At 41.7% G+C, this 13,742-nt stretch overlaps 1 protein-coding gene across 1 annotated transcript in view; it reads left to right on the forward strand.

Annotated features, from left to right (window-relative positions):
- The window catches only part of vac14 (vac14 homolog), a 197,936-nt gene that overhangs the window by 60,867 nt on the left and 123,327 nt on the right, over positions 1-13,742 (forward strand). Inside the window, exons 8-9 of the mRNA XM_084334890.1 lie at positions 6,300-6,421; positions 6,596-6,733. Of these exons, the coding sequence (XP_084191016.1) occupies positions 6,300-6,421; positions 6,596-6,733 (260 nt within the window). The remainder of the gene's footprint in view (positions 1-6,299; positions 6,422-6,595; positions 6,734-13,742) is intronic.

The following is a 13,742-nucleotide window of genomic DNA, read 5'->3' on the forward strand; positions in this document are numbered from 1 at the left end:
ACAACACTACTACACCATCTAGTGGCTTAACCTGAAGATTGTCTACTTTAGTAAGATCAACTGACCCCATAGTACCGGTGATGTCAAAAGGTTCTAAGTACTGTAGGTTGTACCAGTTGCTGTGTTTTCCTGTAGCCTTTCCTGCTCGTCCCATCACTTTAGCTGTGTGAGGAACACCCGTTACATTATCCACAAAGCTGATTGTCTGACCGGTTTTTACCTTTATACCGGTTTTTACCTTTATGCCGGTCTGGTGATAATCGCCTTGATTGATCCCATGAGGGTTATCTATATCCTGGTTTGCTACACCCGCTGCCTCTACGTCATTATTCATGTCACCATTCATGTCACCATCAGTAACGGGCATGTCCCCACTGTTACTATTCATATCATTGTCAGTAACAGGCACATTACTATCACTAACAGATACATCGATATTGCCCACAGTATTACTTTCCCCAGGGTGCACTTTTCGCAGCCTAGATTGATGAACCCTGACATATGTCCCACCATGACGTACAAAAATCACCACCCCATCTTGCCCTATCACAACCCCAGGGCCTTTCCATTCAACACAGTCTGTCCTTTTGTAGAACACTTTGTCTTCTGTTTCATACTTCTCATCTGTTGGACGAAGCTGCTTTCGAAGAGCTCGTCTGATTCTCTCTGAGCATTCTGCCTCTGTGAAAGCTTTCCTTGCTGCATGTAATGCTGTTATGTGCTTTCCCACCCATGCACTCATTGTAGTTCCCTCCAAAGCAGGTGGCTGGTCAACAAACACAGAGGGAAGGTTCGGGTTCTGTCCAAACACCAGCTGATGTGGACTGTAGCCATGCACGTTCTGCATTGTGTTCTTTGCCATGAGTGCCCAATCAAGAGCCGTTTTCCAGTCAAGTCCTTTGTCAAGTTTTACCTTCAGTAGTATCTCTGTAAGGTATTGGTTGTGGCGTTCCAGCAAACCATTGCTCCATGGATTGTAGCCAGCAGTCGTCTTGATCTCGATGTTGAAGTTCTTCGCCATGTCTCTTATTTCCTCATTATTGAACTCTCCACCGTTGTCACTGAAGAGACGCTCAGGTGGACCATGGACACTGATCCAGGAATGTACAAAGTTGTTCATTATCACACTTGGCTTCTTTGAGGTCACGATGCTACCCGCACTAAAGCGAGTGAAGTGATCGATAATGTGTAGGTACCACACATTTGGTTCTAGCTCATGTAGATCAACTGCCACAGTCTCGTTGTACCTGGAGGCCATGGGCAGACCAACAGCAGGCTTGGGCTTAAGGCCTCTACATGCTACAGCAACTTCAAAGCAACTTCAACACAACATCAGCGCGATTTCAACGCGGTTGTTGTAGAGAGTCTTGTAGACTGTGTTGCGAGGACGTTGCGTACCTTTCACCCAAATCTAATCTAAACAACCGTTGCGTTGATATTGCGTAGCAGTGATTGGTTGGTAGTGAATGGGGGCGGGGCTGTCGTATAATAATATTGGTCCCGCAGCGAGGAATACCATCCGCCATTGTTGTAGCCAGCCAGCTAGTGTTGAACTTGATGCTATTCAATGCTCTATCATACCCAACTAACGTTAATGCCATTCAGAATTTATTAACATAGCTACAACAACACACAGTAACGTTAACACTTTAATCGCCAAAAACGCCGTAACTCATCTTTGCTCGCCATGCTCATTCTGCCAAAGACTCCGTAACACGTCTTTGATATCAATAAATCAAAAATCTGTGATCGAAATCATATTTCTCCCCCGGGGACCTGAGATCTCCTGTTGATCTCCTCTCAACTCTCCGACGGTTCAAGAGCGCCATCTGGTGGCCGATCGGCAGATCGCCCAAACAGCAAACAGGAAGTGGTGCTCATCCAAATTCGGTCCGACCACTCGCTATAGCTCCCGCGACTCCATCTTGAAACACTGGATAATAGATCGCTCGCCCTAACTCAATAAACAACGTTATTTGGACGTATATACTATTATACAACCTGGAAATGGATCGGGCATTTCTCCATCCCATAATAGAAAAAATTCTGTTCCACGCTCATCTGCCAACGCCGCGAGGAAGGTACGGTGAGTTTCAGCGATATTTTCTAAAGTCTTCTATACTAACTGATCTGATGATCATATGACCCACCCTAGATGAATGATATAACGTTGCCCACGGAATTATAAACGACCCCCCGCCCATCCGGTCATCTTCAGATGATACGTAGTAACTTCTAGAAGTACCTCCAGTTGAAATTTTTTATCTCGCACCGATCGCTACCAAACTGTATTTGATCATCAATATAATGCATTTGGGGCTATAAATCAAGTTCTGAAGAAAGCTGCAGAAAACGATAAAAACATACTTATACTTTAGACCATATTTTAGTATGAATATGTGAATGAAAAAGTATAACATTGCTACACCCTGAACAATATATATAGGACTTTGAATGGTCCATGATAATGTCAATTTAGCAATACAATTTAAAAAGTTATAGCCCTGCAAAGAAGGGGAACTTCTCCATAGACAAATAGAGATGGCGAGGGATGGTAAATTATGAATTTAACCATGGCGATCAAAGTGTTAATATAATTACATGCATCATTGTTTACAATGAACGGACGGTGGGGCAGTTCGAAAGGACTGGACACGGACAAGTTGTTAAACAGCAATCAATTAATTTAATATAACAGGTAGTTCGAGCTGCATTTTCGTGCCTACAACCACAGCCACAGGGATATATCCAGCTTTGACGAGCTCTCTCTCCTACTGCCGATTAAATTCAGCAGCTCTTCCTCGACCTCGAGTGCCTGTAGCTGCCAGCTAACGTTAAAACGAACCTAAAGTTACACAAGCAGAATACATCACAAATAAAAGAGCGACGTCTAAAAGCACCGGAAATACGTTTATTTTGTACATTATCTAACGTTAACACGAACCTAAACTAACTTTGCGCATCGATGTTGCAGAAGCATAAAGGCAGAGTGTCTACAACATTGTTGCTTTGTCGATGTTGTGGTGCAGTTGCTTTGAAGTTGCTGTAGCATGTAGAGGCCTTTAGCCTTGCTGTACTTGAGACATATCTCACATTTTCCTACTATTTCCCCTAGAATAGCAGTGCATTCATCATCCGTGTTTCCAGCATTTGTCAGCAGCTTCTTTAGTCTATCAACTGATGCATGTCCAAATTGCTTGTGAAGTTTAAGTAAAGCTTTGTGTTTTTCCACATTGGTCATATTATCTGTGATGGCCAGGACCACATTCTCATATGCTTCACTTGGGGACTCTTTATCCAGTATGTTCAGACAGTAGTGTCCAGATGAAGTCAACTCCAGAGCTACTGGTTTCTGAAACATTATAGCTGTATCGTTTTCCAGGTTCAACACAGCTCCTGCTCTCTTTAGCGACGTTTTACTGAGCAGTAAAGGAATGTCAGATGAGACTACCTCTGTTTCAATACAATATTTTGTGTCTCCTATCTTGGCTGGTATCTTGACCTTTTTTGTAGAATGTACAACTCGCCCATCCCCAAACTTAAAAGGTTTGCTACTCTCTGTGCTAACCAACCCTTTGACTTGTTTCTCATTTAGTCCCCCAACATAGTTATCCAGCCATTTTTCACCACATACAGTCCTTGTGCATGCCGTATCAATGACAGCCGTTCCCAGAGCCTCAACCATGAATATTTCTGCATCTGATTCCTTAGAAAAAAGTGTTATATTACACTCATCTGGTTGTTAATTTTCTTCCGTCACCTTTACATATTCTTTTTTGTTTGGGCAATCTTTCACCCAGTGGAATGTGCTCTGACAAATCCCACACTTCGTTCGTCTTCCAAATTTATCAAGCGGATTTGTGCCTGCGAATGGCCCTCTAACTTGTCCACTTTGAGCTCTCGGCTGCTCCCGCCTCTGCTGCTCTCGTCTCTGATCTGTGTAGAAAGCTGCATCTTGCTTCACAGTAATGCCCCCTGCCTTTTTCTCAGTTTTTTCTCCAAATATACGTTTCAGTCCTGACTTCATATCAACAAAGGTGTGCTTACCACAGGCAGTCAATGCCAGTTGTTTGTCTTTGATGTCGAGGCCTGCTGTATCCAGCAGTTTGAATGCCAAAACAGCGTCGGGTAGAACCATATCGAATTTCTTGATCCGGTTGTACTTCTGTTCAAAATCAACAATATAGTCCACCATAGAGACGCCGTCTCCTCGCGAAATCTGATCAAACTCCGAATAAGCTTCGTAAGCCCGGTCCTTCTCTTCTCTCAAAAACACCCTGTCAAGTTCCCGAATCAAAGTTACCATTCCATCATCCTTATTTAGATCATCGACAGGTATTTCCAACACAGTATCCCTCGCCCTACCCGTCAACGATAGAGCAACAGCCAACGCTTGTTTCTTCTTGACTAAATCCGTCACCCGACTCCACATTTCCACTTCATTCTTCCACTTCCCAAAAGACGTCTTTTCGTCCAGTCCAGGCGGCTGCCTGTAGTTAGTAACGTTAGAGGCCGACATCCTCTGCTACCATGTTAAGCTGCAAATAAGACAACCGTTATCTTTCATTCATGTTTATTTCACGCTCTCCACAGCGTAGTGGCCACAGCCTTCCTCCAGTCCCAAAACAAGACACGCCCAACAACAGCGCCCATTCACCTTTTTACAGATTACCGTAAAGGCTGCAGTAGAAGTGAACTTAACACGTACACATATACTATCGATAATCTAGCGTTTATTTGAAAACTATTCATAAATAGGCCGCAAAATGACAACGTTCTAGAATATTACAGTAAAGGGCGATTATCATAGAATGTCTTATTTTTTCCGTGAAAACTAGTGCTTTTCAAAATGCTATCAAACGGAAATGAACCGATAAAAAAACAATCTGCTTCGACAATGTTGACTGGAAATGGGTCATTGATAATGCGACGGGCAGATTAGACACATAGCCATAATTTAAAACATAGATTAGGCGATATTAACGTTAACATTGGAGTGGATGTGGGCATTCAAGCACTAAATGTGCGCCCCCCCTGCTGGGCATTCAAAGTGTTAAACAGAGATCCTAACAGAAAATATATACATACGAGGGGGAGGAAACTCTACATTAGGAGGGGGTGGGTGGTGGGAGGGGGGTGTTTTGGACATTTACGGGGGCCAGTTTCGAGTTGCAGCCTCCCGTAGGTGCTATTTGAGAGCGGTTTGAAGGTGGGTAGGGATTCAAATTTTTTTTACGGCTGTGGGTAGGGTGTTCCACATTGATGTGGCATAATTGCGAAACGTGTTTAGTCCCTTGTTTGTGCCGAATCTGGGTTGAACATGATTTGTGGAACTCCCTCTGGTGTTGGGGTCGTGGTATTCCCTGACCTTTGGGAAGTATTTCGACATGTACATGGGTACCTTAGTGGTGTAGTGTATCTTGTAGACCAGGCCCATTGCAAGTTGCTGTACTCTGTCGTCTACTCTAAGCCATCCTAGGTTGTCAAAATGGGCAGGGGTGAGGTGGGTTTTAGGTAGTAAGGTCAAGCACAAGCAGTAGTCTGACCAGTTTGTTTTGTGATGTTTGTAATCTTGTTTTTAGTGCCTTTGAGGTGCTTTGGTACCATGAGGTGCAAGCATAGTCGTAGTACCCTTGAATGAGTGCTCCTGTTAGAGTCTTCAGGGTATTCTTGTTTACCAGAGAGGAGATCCGGTACAAGAATCTTGTTCGTTTTTGATTACATTGGATGCCATTTTGTCACAGGAAAGATTTGCCTCTAGGATGGAACCCAGGTATGTAATTTCATCTTTCCTTGTGACAACATTGTCACCCACTGTAACAGAGAAGCAGTCAGTCTTGCTAAGTTTGTTATTTGATCGGAAGAGAATGGACTCTGTTTTACCCAGGTGTAATGATAGTTTGTTATCAGCGAGCCAGGTGCAGATTCTAAGTAAACGCAGGAATGAGCTTACCAATTAATCAAGTAAACGTAGGAATGATTTTACCAGGCTCTTCCATGTTGTTATGGCTGAGTGAAGAAAGCTCCTGTCGAGGCTTTTGGTGTTAGTCCTGGTAATTAGTTCTGGTGCACTCTGAACCCACGGGACTCTGTAAGTAGGCTAATCGCTTTGCATCCACTACACTACTGGCAAGTATTTCATACAACTTTCATACACAAATTCCAACTGTCCCAGATTGGCACATTCACTCCCTTCATAATCTAGGGGACAACGAGAGGACAGAAGAGTGTCTTGCCTAGCCTGTCTTGCTTGTGCTCAACCCCTTCCTCTGTTTGTGATGTCACATCCCTTCTACCAGGTGTGAAGTGGTGCTGGGGGAGTTTCTGAAGGAGATAAAGAAGACGCCTTCCAGTGTGAAGTTCGCCGAGATGGCCAACATCCTGGTCATTCACTGTCAGGTTTCAGACGAGTCCAAACTCAGTGAGTGTAACTTATTTTGAAGCAGCCGTCCCTTTTATTTAAACCATACAGGTTGTTTTTCACAGTGTCTGCCTTTCCAGACAATTGTTATTAAAGTATGTGCATCATTGATGATTTACTTATTAGTTGCTTTTCCCCCTAAAAGCTTTATGTATCTGATCTCCTCTCCCCAAGCCAATGACCTGATCCAGCTGACCGCTATGACCTGGATGAGAGAGTTCATCCAGCTGGCAGGCAGAGTGGTGCTACCGTATTCCTCTGGTATTCTCACTGCTGTGCTGCCCTGCCTCTCTTACGACGACCGCAAGAAGAGTATCCTTCTCATTTATGCATTTGTTATACATATTGACTATATAAATATATCTTTTTCTTTTTTTCACTGCATGGCTGGGTTCAATTAATTTTCAATTAGGAATGAAAAAGATTTCTCCACACTTAATGTAGAGCCATGCAATACTTGACTTTGTTTGCAAACCTTTTGTCTACATGACATTCATCATCAGGAGTATACAGTAGAGATAATGCATGCTCTGATGAAGGTGGTGTAGACCGAAAGCTTGCAAATACAAACCTTTATTTCAACTCATTGGAAGCTGATGTTTCCCTCATTTACAGCAAAGACGAGTTTACAATCAAGAAAAGACAAATAAACAAACAAGGTCACATAGCACAGTAACAGTGAAAATAAACAACACAATCGGAGAGTTAAGAGTCACAGGTCGACACTGATCGGAAATCAAACTCTTAAATTCTGTAAATGTTGGAAGAACCTCCCACTTTAGAGTGAGTTGGAGGTCATTCCAAGTCAATCAATTGAACGGGCTGATCTTCCATGTTCAGAGCTCATGCTTGAGGGACCAGCCAGTCACTAGATCAGGTCAAATAGGTTCCAGAATTCCATTCTAACAACATTGAGATATAAGGAGGTAGCTTGCCAATAAGAACTTTAAACAAATATCAATGATTGATGATCAGAAAGAGGCTAAACTACCTTATCATAAAGGACACAATGGTGAGTATCATATCTGTCCCCAGTGATAAATCTGAGAGCTGAGTGATAGACAGAGTCCAGAGGTTTGAGGGTTGAAGCTGCAGCAGGCCTATACATTATAGTTTGTTATGCTATATTATCAACCTAACATAAGCAGAAAACAAGCATGCTCGAATAGCAAAGTCACCGTCCGCTAGCTTGCTGCTAGACTATACCATCACCATAGCAACATACTGTCCTGCATTTCCCCCGCATATCTGCTGAAATTGATTTTCACAGGTTCATGCCCCGTCAACCCCATGAAAGGCATGCACACCTTGTCCACACACACATTATGTGGATAAATCTGAAAACACATTCCCCCTCCCCCTCCACCCTCCATTTTCAAAAAGGTTCCACACCAACAGCGTTTTAGAAAATCTTTCCGGTCCACACGAGAACGCAAAAACTATTTTAAATGCTCACATAAGCATGCCAGGCCAGTAGGTGGCAATAATGTGTCGTTAAATGTTATTGTCAAACACCAGAGATGAACATGAGTAGGAGCATGAGCATTGAGCTTATTCTTGAGTGGGTGGTTAATAATACATACAGTGACTATATGGTTACGCCTTTGTACATCAATGTAATACAAAAGTATAGAACACATGTATAAACAATTTATATTTTTTATTAATAACCCCCCCCCCCCCCCCCCCATTGCTCTTAGGTTCCTACACATGCTCATTGCTCAATTGCTCATTGCTCAATTCATATAAAACATAAAACATTCATGTTTTCCAAATGGTCTGTTTCACCCATCTACACCAATACAGGCAACCAAAAGCTCCAAAACGCAGAGAAGATATGTTTTCAAAAATATCCATATACATGTGGACAGGGTCTTAACACTTTCTATGCCACTCACGAGTTTTCTCGGAATTATTAATATCTCGTTGAAAGCCACTCACGAGATTTCTCGGATTTTTTATTTTTATTTCTTTTTTTAAGCGATCTGAAATCATATTGCATCACGCGAGCCTACCCTAGTCTACCCGAGCGCCGCCGGCGATCAGATGTGGAAAAAAGCGCCCCCTATCGTCTCCCAGATGACATAAGGGATTTTGGAATGGACTCAATGAAAATGGATGGGGAAAAAAATCCTGTACTCCACATTTTCCAGTCCACTGATGCAGCCGGAGTACCAGGGTTCATTCAGGGGGCTCTGAGCCCCGCGGACTCATGTGTTACACTGTACACACGTTGGATCTATACACTCATCGATTTTTTCGAATGGTGATCAGGAATTGGAATATACCAGTTGGATACCATCTGATGTCAGGTAAGGAATCTATGTTATCAGTGTTAAGATAATCAGACTCATTTTGATGAAGATATAGGCTGTTTTGTGAAATGGGCTCTATCGGTTTTACTGAAAAAATTCAAGAGGAAATGAACACGGCGATTATCCGTGCGCGGCTCGAATGTGCTTGCGTGCACGTATAATATTGATCATCTAGCGTTTATTTGAAAACGAGTCATAAATAGGCCGACAAATATCAACGTTCTGGAATATTCCAGTAAAAGACGATTATCATAGAATGCCCCAGAATGGACTGTTTTTTTTACCTCAAAACGGGTGCTTTTCAAAATGCTCTCAAACGGAAATGAAGCGATAAAAAAACAATCTGCCTTGACAGCACTGACTGGAAAAGGATTCTTTGATAAGCGACGGGCAGATTAGACACATAGCCATAATTTAAAACATAGATTAGGCGATATTAACGATAACATTAAAGTGGATGGTGGCATTCAAGCGCTAACTCTGGCGCCACCTCGTGGCATAGAAAGTGTTAAAGGAAACCACAAGACCCAAGAAGAAAAATACTTTCGGCTCCAAAATATAAGCGTCTTTGTCGAAAGAAACTGAAAAAAGAAAAAGCCACAAGAGCCTTGTGACAGTCAAGACATTACAGATGATAGCAGAGATGCACACCTTGGATGAAGTAAAATTACAATCCAAAAAAGCATATCACTCATATGCCTACAGGGTGTAGCTTTGGCAACTCTTAGTTGGGAACAGAAGTTTGACAGAAGTGATTCATGATATTGACATGTGTCAAGTCGGTGAACATTTCTGCCCAGTCACTTGTGGGTCTTACAAGGCTGGCCATACCTTTTAAAACACACACAGAAGAATTTCTATGAAACTATATAATGTATTGTCTATAAAAGCAAATAACAAACAGTTGGCAAATATTGTGCAAAAAGTCATTTTCTCTCAAATAAAATAAAATTTATTTGTAAGGCCCGACAACACACGTTAATGTCCCCATGGGCCCGACAAGGCTTCTTTAAACAAGTCCAGAAGAAACATCACAATGAATCAAGAACAAAAACACCATGAAGTCCAAATTTTTTTAATAAATGAATGCAACACCCCACACGAAGGTAAGGAAAAACTCACTAAAACCTAGCAATAGGAAAAAAATGCACCACAGGCAATGTGGAGGAGAGAAACCTTAGAAGGGCCGTTCAAGGGGGATCTCCCTTCTTAGATGGTGATAGTAGTGTTGCAATAAAACAGGTGAAACAGTTGGTAAGCATGTACACATACGTGTAATGAAATACAAATAAGTACATGCAATAGCAACTTAACATTTTGAAAGATTGAAAATAGAGCTGATGGCGGATCCATTCATCCAGTCATCACGGGACGTCCACCACTCCCGCCATCACCAGGAGACAGCCACTCACAGGGAGACGGGACAGGCGTTAGACAGTTTGCGTGATTTGTGACGGACACACCTGATTTAAAGCGAGGCTTTGCTGAACAACTAATTAAGAACACCTGCATCAATCAACTCTCAACCAATCACAAAAACAGGACATGGAGCTGGTAGCGGTGTCCACTTATAGTGCCTATAACCTTTACCGTTGGGCGCCAGACAGGTCTAACCCCTGCCAATGAAGATAAAATTACCTTTTTGATGTGATTAATTAGGCCTATAGCTCCGGCATAAGACTGTACCACATAAGACAAATAATAATAATAATTTTCATTAGACAAATAAGATAATAATTTGATTTATAGTAGGTCTGGACTAATGGCCAAGATAATTACTAGGTGAGTTTGATAACAAAGAAACACTCAGGAGTCATGCCCAATTCAGTCAAAATGTCCATGTATTGGATATTAGTCAAAATCATAAGAAAAACTCTTAGAACACAAAACAATTCATTTACAGACCAGTTCGTTCACGCAGTTCAATGCATTGGGTGAACAGGTATAGGCATTTGCCAATAGTTCCAAATGTCAAAAGTTCGTGATGACCGCCACGCAACTGTGTGAATGAACGAAAAAATAGAAAGTCTCTAAAGAAAATATGTGTGTGTGTGTGTGTGGGTGTGTGATGCGAGAGTAGGGGAAAGAGAGGGGCGTTGGACTTGGGGCTGGAGGGGGTAGAGAGAGAGATGTTTGGCTGGGGCTGGAGGGGTAGAGAGAGATGTTTGGCTTGGGCTGGAGGTTGCAGAGAGAGATATAGAGGCGCGTTTGGCCTGGGCTATGTGTCGCCGTCGTTAGGAAGCTTGGAGAGGGGAATGTTTGAGTCGGAGACGCTTGCGTCACAGCCTCGGAACAGGAGCGCAACCAACAGTGCAGCGTGTACTTTACCGCACTGAAGTCCGCGTTGGGTGAAGATGATCAGGTCGTAGACGTCCGGACTATCCCCGTTGGTCATCCATCCCGTATCAGGTAATGTTTACTTTCGCGTTTCTTTTCAACACCATCCAACTACGTTCACTTTCTCCCTGTTCCTCACATCGGCTGCACGTCTTCTCAGTGAAACAACATTCAAATTCGCCACTCTCACTTCCGCGTCCTGACTTCGCACGTCTCACGTCTCACCAGGCCAACCCCCCACCGTCTGACGTCTCACCTCTTATCCGCTATCAGATCCCAGATGAGCGCATCCGTAATTGACAGACATAAAGGGACAGGCGCACATTTAACTTGGCAGGTTAAAGCCACTCTGTTACAAGCTACAATATAAAACTAAACTTTGAGATGTTATTAGTATTGAATTATGGAAATGTATGAATAGCATTACTGAAATACAGACAGGACAAAGTAGACATACAAACGTGTTTCCTAAATATACAATAAAACGTGTGTTAGTGACTCATGAGCCTCTCCTAAACATTTCTCCCACTTATCCAGTCTCTTAACAGTTAATGACACAAGGAGGTTACTGCCAAGTCTGTTTGAAGAGACATTTTTACCAGTCTAGCATATTGACATCCAGTCAGAACACAGCCTCCCTCTCCCTCCTGGCATAACAGCACCTCGGACATTTAGTCGCATCAACATGTGGAAACCTTTTGCATCCCCAATCCCTGCTACACAATACAACCAGTAGGTGGCAATCCAGGATTCTTGCATAGGAGATTTTCTTTTATTGCAAGTGTGATTTTACAGATGAAACACAGAGGGTGCCAAAACTCTGTTAGTGGACCCTTTGTGGTAACACTTTATAATAACACTCAGTTATAAGACCTATTTGTAGATAATGAACTAATCATGAACAAACCATTTATATACATTCGTAAATTATTATTAAATCATTTATAACTATATTTGTATAACATTTACAAATTAGTTCTACATTATTTATAACTCATTATAAACATTGTTTGTACTTGATTTGTTCATCATTAAATAATGTTGTTTAATGTGTAGTAACACATTTGTAGATGCTTTGAAAAATGGATAAGAAAAAACGACTATACTGTACCTCCATCTATTTGTTCATGTTCAACAAATGATTTGTAAAACATTCTTAAAATATCTATAAATCATTTGCAGATGTTATTGTGTGCCCTAAAGTGAATCTAAAGTGAAGACTATTCATCATTAACAAATGTCTAATAGTTTGTTTATTTGTGGACTTTTATGAATATACACACGAAGCAATTACTAGACTTGTCTTTTCATGTTTATTTGTTAACTCATTGGGGGCCAACAGCAGAGGGCGCTGATGGCCCTTCAGCGGCAGTGCTTTATCCAATGTAGGATAGGACTTACTTGCGAGTGCTTAAAATATATCAAATATAATAGCAATAGATCTAAATAACACGTTGATCGTCAGTGAGTTGCTTCCAGTCAACATGCACGAAAAATATCATTTTTTCATACATACATTTCCGTTTTATACCGTGATGAATATGAATATATTTCTAGAGCGTTCTGTCTCATCTCAATAAACTCCAGCAAATCGAGCTTCAATGTATTTTGTTAGAAATCGTGCAATTTGTCGCTTGATTTATGAATAGTTTTCAAATAAACGCTAGATTATCAATATTATATGTGTCATCATGCGCAAATCACTTCTCCGTACTTTGGTTGGCGCAAACCACACACACACACACACACGCTCCGATGGCGGTGAAAGAAACATCGGATTAACCCAAGATTCGTAACATAAAGTCCTTACCGCTTGCTTCTCGGGCATGCAGTATTGTGTTACCAGATTGACTAAGGATCCTCAGAGCAGCGTCGATTATGTGTTTCGGACTATAACGTTGGATCAATAAACGTGATCGATATTTGGAATGGCGATCAGGAATTGGATTAATCTTTTTGCAGAACATCTGATGTGAGGTAAGGAATTTATGTTACGAGTCTTGGGGTAATCAGATGTTCCTATCACCGCCCTCACAGTGTGTGTGTGTGTGTGTGTGTGACGTTAGCGCTGACCAGGTCATGGATAATCGATTTTTCAGCCCGCTTCTCTAGCGTGCATAAGTTTCAAGTTTCTTTAATAGTTGTCATACAGAAGTACAGAATACTTTTATACAAAATGCTTCTTACTGTTACGCTCCAGAGACTGTGCTAGACAAGATAGGTATGAAATAAAATAGTATAGCATGTAATAGAAGTAAAAAATGAAGTCACAGTGTTCAGTATAGACATATGTACAATGTTCGATGCAGAATAGAAGTAACTGAGTTACCATACAATATACAATATACTATGCAATGTACTAATATACAATACTATATAGTGCAAAGCAGAAATGGGATGAGGTACAATTTAGGTAAAATTTATAGTAAGGTGTACGAGTTGTAGTGCAAATCCTTTACCAATAAATATAAAGTGTGTTTGTGTGTTCTAAAGTGTGGAGAGTGGGTGCTGCAGTGTGTTGTTTGTTTAAAGTGAGTGCGCGTGTGGATGTGTGTGCTGTGTGCATTTGATGGTTGTTGCATAGTGTTTATTGTTCGTTGAGCAGCCTGATGGCCTGGGGATAGAAGCTTCTTCTGAGTTTTTCTGTGCTCGCCATGAGACTCCGGTAT

This window comes from Notolepis coatsorum (assembly GCF_963971535.1).
Source record: "Notolepis coatsorum genome assembly, chromosome: 18".
NCBI lineage: Eukaryota > Metazoa > Chordata > Actinopteri > Aulopiformes > Paralepididae > Notolepis > Notolepis coatsorum.